Source organism: Etheostoma cragini, chromosome 2 (assembly GCF_013103735.1).
Source record: "Etheostoma cragini isolate CJK2018 chromosome 2, CSU_Ecrag_1.0, whole genome shotgun sequence".
In the NCBI taxonomy this organism is placed as follows: domain Eukaryota; kingdom Metazoa; phylum Chordata; class Actinopteri; order Perciformes; family Percidae; genus Etheostoma; species Etheostoma cragini.
Genome location: NC_048408.1, coordinates 22,401,619 through 22,409,008, shown reverse-complemented (window position 1 = coordinate 22,409,008; position 7,390 = coordinate 22,401,619). Strand labels below are relative to the sequence as shown.

Sequence of the window (7,390 nt, the reverse complement as noted above, 5' to 3'; positions counted from 1 at the left end):
CTATAGCAGAGTACTGGGCTTCTGCTAAAGAACCAGAGTATGATCTGAATGTGGACATCTTGTTGCCGGGCAGGTCAAAGCCTGACAAGTACAATTTCAACAGAGACAACCACTACGCCACCAGAACATCTAAAGTGAGAAAACACACAAACAAACACATAGTGGCTCATTAACATCACCATTCTTGATGTGTTCTGTCTGTTTCTTTTGATGATCCCTGACTTTGTGTGTGTGTGTGTGTGTGTGTGTGTGTGTGTGTGTGTGTGTGTGTGTGTGTCACAGATCAAAGACATAAACCAGAATGTGAAGGTAATTGCCAATGGCACAGGAGAAGCAACTGTGAAAGTAAGTATAATTTGTCAATGTTCTGAGTTTTATCCTCAGTTGATAATTGATGCCTCAGAAGAGACCAAAGATTTATTTAATCTTGTTTGGACTATATTTTTTAAAAGAGATGTGTATAAAAAAAGCACTTTTATCTGTCTGACAGATGGTGTCGCTGTATTACGCTCTGCCTAAAGAAAAAGAGAGTGACTGTCAGAAGTTTAACTTGTCAGTGCAGCTCGTCCCAGGTAATTTGATGCCCTCTGTGACTTTCTTTATTTATCGTTATGTGTTGCTTAGGTAAAACAACATAAAGTACCTTACCTTATGAGAAACAAATAAACAAAATACTCATATACATTATTTTGCTCATGCAGACAAAATGGATGAGGAGGCCAATGTATACAAGCTGAGAATAGAGTTTTTGTGAGTATAATCAAGTCGTGAGGGAACAAGTGTTGTTCTCATAATTGTTTTTAATCTTTTTTATGATGTTATTTAATTATTCCATCCATGCTGAGTACAGTTATAAGGACAAAGAAAGGGATGCATCCATGTCAATCCTGGATATTGGCTTGCTTACTGGCTTCACCGTTAACACAGCTGACCTGGACTTAGTAAGAAATTATACAGATTTTTACCTCATGTAACCACAAACAGTTCAGTAAACGTACATGGTTTGGAGGAAAAATCCTTCTTTTAGAAAGTTATCTGACTGTGTGTCTGTGTGTGTGTGTGTTTGTGTGTGTGTGTGTGTGTGTGTGTGTGCGTGTAGTTGTCTAAAGGACGAGCCCGCATCATTGCAAAATATGAGATGAACACAGTCCTGTCAGAAAGAGGCTCACTAATCCTCTACCTGGACAAGGTTAGTTTCCTACCTCTGTACTTTCTCTGTCTGCCTTGTTCTTCCTTTCTTTATCTCTATCTCACATTTGGCCACAGGTTTCTCACACACGACCAGAGGAGATCACTTTTAGGATCCATCAGAATCTGAAAGTGGGAGTCTTACAACCAGCTGCTGTGTCTGTCTATGAATACTATGACCGTGAGTCTCAGAGACACTTTGAAAAATGTGATGCCTCCATGTACATTGCTGCTAATATTGTCAAATTGTTGTCAAATTGTCAAATAATTGAATGTAAATTTTTTTTAATCTTTCTTTCCCATTGTAGAAACACATTGTGTCAAATTCTACCATCCAGAGAGGAAAGCAGGAAAGCTGTTGCGGCTCTGTACAAGTGATGAATGCACATGTGCAGAAGGTAACGATGTTAAACTGACCTAATCCGTTCTCTGTACACATAAATATGTTATATCTGAAATTCTTGAACAAACACTAAAACCCAACACCAACATGGTGCTTCATAGAGACAAAGCACTGATTCATCAATGTGGGGCTTATCATCATGCATTGTCTGTAAACTGCAGCAATTTATTATTGTACCTCAATAAAGTTAGGGGACTTAAGGTCAAGATAAGATTAAACAAGATAGATAGTCTAAAGCCATGCTAGTGGTTCTTATAAGCTGTACCAATGTACAGCAGCAATTTTGGGCTAAATGCTAATATGCTCAAAATGACAATGCAGACGTTGTGCAGACCACATCTTAGTTGGAAATGTCATTGATTTTGCAGTTGTTGGGTCATGAACATGCAAACATAAGAAAACAACGACACTATCAACACATTGCTATGATGATGCAGATGCAACTTGCTTTTTATTTTCCCTCCGGCACCGCTGTAAGACAACTCTTTTTTGAGAGATGTATTGCTGTTTGAGTGCCTTAAATTTAATCTCATTTAGGACGTCCCACTGCTTGTCTTAACCTTTGTTGGCCATTTCCTTCACGAGTTCTTGATAAATTAAATTTAAAAAGTCACTCGTCTACTTAAATCCGTCTTTGTTGTCACCCACCACTTGTGCAAACACAGCGGAATTACTGGGCGGAAATGAACTGAAACTTCTTCTTCTTTGTTTTGTGGCAGATTGCAACCTTAAAATTACCTAAAACTTAATCGCAATGAATATTTTTTTTGTCAAATATTGTTTCCATCAGCGTTTACTGCATAAGCCGTTTATCAATCACAATAGAATTCAATGAGACCGAACGTACTTCTTTTGAGTCAATTCCACATAGTTGTAATGTTTCCATAAGGCTTTTTTCATTCGATATCACTTAATTTGGATAATAACATGTGGATGGAAACATAGCTACTGCAAAGCAAGTGTATTCTGAGATTTGGTGTCTTTCATCCACGAGCCAAAAACACATTTTCTGGCTTTTCTCTGCCTAGAAGGCCCCCATTTCGAAAATATTCCACATTTCTACTAGATAAGTAGAAATTTAAATCAATCAATTTAAAGATATATTAATCTATCCAACGGTGAAATAGCCCTTTAAATTGTGTATCAGATACAGTTACACTCACCCACTAATGGATACATACATATCCACATGTGCTTTTTTGATTAGTTATGTGTTTACGTTGTGCCTTTTGTGTATTTCCAGAGAACTGCAGTATGCAGAAGAAGGACAAAGTCACCAATGATCTGCGAACAGCTAAGGTCTGTGAGAGTACACAGACCAGCATAATAGATTTTGGTAAGAAAGTTTGAATGGATTGTATTTATAAAGCACTTTAGTCCAAAAAAATATTTCAGTGTAAGTAAGTGAGCTTACAATATGCTAACAACTTGTCTGTCCTCAGCGTACAAAGTGAGAGTGGAAAGTTTTGAAGAGGATTTGTCCACTGACATTTACAAAGTGAACGTACTGGAAGTCATCAAAGAAGGTATGTATTTATCTTTTGACTGCCTGAAATGTACAAGACACTGACGTTTTTCCAAGGTCCCTTAAAGGTACTAGGGACATAATCATTTGTTTCCCTCCATCTGACATTGAGCCAGGCTAGCCGTTTTTCCGTTTTCAGTCTTCATGCTAAGAAATGTTGCCTGTAAGCCACGCAGTTATTAGAGTGGTATAATTAGAGGTGTAAATCTAACTCTCTGCAAGAAGGCAAATAAGTATTTCCCCAGTATTTCCAACTATTTCTTTAAGCATGATTTCACTGGGAATATGAGAACACAACACAAATGTCTTGTACTGCACCTTTAGCTATGCATTTAATCCTTTTCTCTGGTCTTCTGTACTTGAATTACAGGAACTCTTGATGTGGGTCCTCTGAATAAACAGCGCACATTCCTCAGTTATCCCCACTGCAGGGAGTCTTTAGATCTGGAGATAGGTAAAACCTACCTTATCATGGGCACGTCCAAAGATATTCACAGAGATCGCCGACAACAATCGTAAGTTTGTTCTTTGTGTGAATGTGTGTGGGGTTTGCATTTCTACATTTGTACTGTTTTTTATTAGTAAATCAAAGACTTTCTCATAACTTAATTGTTACTCTCGCTGTTGATAATGATTGTGGGAAGAGGCTATTGATGTTGTGAAACAGTATTACAGATGTGTATTTTTAACTGTGCTTCCCTCAGGTATCAGTATGTGCTTGGAGAGAGAACCTGGATCGAGTACTGGCCCACAGAAGCAGAGTGTCAAACTGAGGAACACAGAATTACCTGTTTGGGCATGGAGGATATGGTTAATCAGTACCAACTCTTTGGGTGTCGGCAATAGTGAAACTCAAGAAAAGAAAATGTTCCTTTTAATTTTTTTTTTTTTTGCATCATTCCTATTATGTAAAACATTCACTGCTATGGGATATGATGGCTTACAATGTTGCATTGTATTGATTTAAATGTAATGGTCTTAAATTTCGTTGTCTTTGTTTGAAAAATAGACACTTATAACTGTTATTTTGGTTGTGATTAAGAATATATACGCTCATGTAGATCAATTAATGATACCTGTTGAAGTAATAAAGCTGACAATTTTAAGCTATTATAAAACCACTGTCAAAATGAAAGTAAGCGCCTGGTTAGCTCACCTGATAGACATGTGTCTGACTAATAGGTCACATTCATTTCTCAGGTAGAAGTATAGAGACTAGGGTTAAAGACTTCTGTAGAAGTTGAAGTATCAACTCAAGCTTTTTGCTTAAGTAAAAGTGTAAAAGTAATATAAGGGGGGTGGGGGAAATCTCAATTTGCTTTTTCAAATTAGACGGCGAGTTCTGTAAACAATTAGCTTGTGGTACTTGGGTGCGCAGAGCTTGCAGCGCATTCAAAAAAAGTTGTTTTTGCATCCAACCATTTCAAAAAATTCTTTCAGGTACGGCCAGGGATGTAGAAGGCTTGGCAGGTTTTCCTTGCTACCAACCTCCTCGCGGGTGCTTGGTGGGGACATTTTGCTCGAGTTCTCTTGAGTCTCATCTTCGTACTAGGCTACATATACGTCTACTATTTCCTAACTGGAGTGTGACATGATTTGTGTCATGTGCAGGTGCGATGGCCGGAAATTCACTCGATGGAGATGACGCAATTTATCTGAATAGTTTTTTTGTTTTTTTTGGGATTAGCCGGAATCAAAACATGCCAAACTGATATAGGTATAATGAGGCTATTTTTAAAACGTAGATAGTAGAGTAGAGTAGATAGTACAGATAATTGCATTAAAATGTAAAGAATAAAGTAAAATTTTGCTGTAAAACAATTACTCGGGTAAAGTATGGATACCCAAAATTTCTACTTAAGTAAGTTAATGAAGTATTTGTACTTCGTTACTTGACACCTCTGCTGGTAGAGCGGACGCCCATATTTAGAGGTTTACTCCTCGGTGCAGCGGGTTGACTCCAACCTGTGGCCCTTTGCTGCTGTCCTACAGAAATAAATGGCCAAGAAATAAAATCTTAATTTTTTTTTTTTTTATATGTAAGTAAATTGCTGTTTTTTTATTAGCTGGTTTAGCAAGAAAATCACTTTTAAAAAAAGCATCATGATGCAGCAGGTGCAAGTAGCTCTATCACACAATTTCTATTAAATCATTTATCAATGTATCCCTGTCCAACAATGTCCAAATCCCTGTTGAGATCCAATTCATATATTGATAATAATTAATAAACAGACTTATTCCATGCGGATACACAACACATTACTGAAAGACAGTGTACCCACACTTACATGGAATGCCATTTTATTCAATAATAAATAAATGAACTCTTTTCAACCTATCAGTTGACAGAGTTTGTAGGATTTTATTAGGAAAATGAAGCTATTGTTTACTCTTGATGTACCATCTTCTTTTTTCTTTTTTAAGTTTTACCTATTATTGGCCCTGCTTTTTCAGCTATTGTAAGACAAGTTAACCTGAACCCCCCCCCCCCTCCCATCTAATCCACAATTTTATTTTTTTAAGGAACTTGAAAGATTATAGTCATGGATCAAGAGACTTTTTTGTCTGTTAAAATTAGGAAAAGGTTTGAGCAATGAGGAACACAAAAATCATGTTTAAGTGTTAAGATACAGGATATTGAGAACAATAAGAAGTATTTTGTACTAACAAGACTGTACATTTAAAAAGCACTCACTTAACTTGACTGACAGACTGCTTAAGCCTTATATAAACTTTGAAACGTTTATGTGAAAAAAAGAGCTCTGTGGATCTCCCAATGAACAACAATTATAGCAAGAAAAAAGAACTATAGCAAGAAAAAACATGTATGGGCATTTGACTAGTGTTTTAAACAATGTAAGCCTATCCTTTAAATGGATGAGACATACATGGATGAGACAGTAGTGAGGAGAACTAAAGGTGCATAAGGAGGGACGTGAGTGAGTAAAAAGAGAGTGCTGCAGAGCAACGGTCTACATTGACAGCAGATATGGGATCAGGTCGGGTGATGTGTCAGACCCAGCTGTGGCTTCTGGCCTTTCTGGCCTTTTCTTCTCTGGCTTTTTTAACTGATGGATCTCCATTGTAAGTAGACCTGCCTTATCTTCTCCCAACCTTTTTAATATTAATGTTTTATATCTTTGACTGATCTGATATTGTCATAATGTCCAAAGAACTGTTAGCATATGCCATCAAATGTTAAATACACCTAACCTAAGGAACAGATCATGGAATTTAACTTGTCAAACACATTTACACCAGCGGAAGCAAATCTGATTTTTTGGTTGTGAAATTCACCGGTTTAAGCAACGAGAAATGGAAATGTAATTTTGATGGCACTCCATCCAAAAGAGCAATATTACAAAATTTAATTTCAGACATTTATTATTACTTATTAGTATTACTTATTAGTATTACCTGCATTTGCAAACAATTAAAGAGTTACTCATGCAGGCTTGTGAAGATTTTTTACATTTCACCTATCTATCATAATGAGGAGCTGCTGTCTAATTTGTGTTACATAAATCGACGTACTGTGGTCTTTCAAATGATGCCAAATTGGCTTATATTTTGTTTTGAATTCACAGTGATGCATTACAACAGAGTCCACAAAAATGTGAAATATCGGGTGCCTGTATAGCTCAGTTGCTAGAGCGGGTACCCATGTATAGATGTTTGAGGACCCTTTGCTGCATGTCGTTCCCACTCTCTCTCTCCCCTTTAACTTCTTCAGCTGTCCTGAGGCCTAAAATGCCCCAAAACTAATCTAAATAAAAACTGTTAAATGTTTTGTTGATCCAGTACTGGATCTTTGTCAAGATAATCAATAGATAACTCATTGTGTGTGAAGTTCATGTTGGAGCATGGACTTCAAACCCCAGGCAGGGATGGACTGGGGCTAAAAAACAGGCCTGGACTTTCTTCCAAATAGGTCTATCATCCAGCCGATCACCCCTAGGCGTGCACGACAGGCACTTGCCAGGATGTCCTGATACTATGCCACAATACTGTAGCCTATATCAGACAATGTATTCACAGAGAGTAACATCTCAACACCAATGATACAAATTGGGATTGTGTTTATAAATTAAGCCTCTGCCTTCAAATAAAAACAAAAAACGTACAATGCATCTGCACTAAAACAAAATACAAATAATAAAATGTCACTGGCTACAGAAACCCCAAATTACACAGACTTATAATTATAAAACAGTACAGAGTGTTACTGACAACCCTTTCATAGATGAAGTAGGCTACTTGCTGTACCTGAACAT

General features: G+C 37.1%; 2 protein-coding genes across 2 annotated transcripts in view; both read left to right on the top strand.

Annotated features, from left to right (window-relative positions):
• Window positions 1–7,390, top strand: part of LOC117958762 (complement C3-like) — a 155,296-nt gene that overhangs the window by 125,584 nt on the left and 22,322 nt on the right. Inside the window, exon 36 of the mRNA XM_034895388.1 lies at window positions 491–572. Coding sequence (XP_034751279.1) covers window positions 491–572 — 82 coding nt within the window. The remainder of the gene's footprint in view (window positions 1–490; window positions 573–7,390) is intronic.
• Window positions 5,965–7,390, top strand: part of LOC117959526 (complement C3-like) — a 3,681-nt gene continuing 2,255 nt past the window's right edge. Inside the window, exon 1 of the mRNA XM_034896730.1 lies at window positions 5,965–6,200. Coding sequence (XP_034752621.1) covers window positions 6,106–6,200 — 95 coding nt within the window. The 5' untranslated portion in view covers window positions 5,965–6,105. The remainder of the gene's footprint in view (window positions 6,201–7,390) is intronic.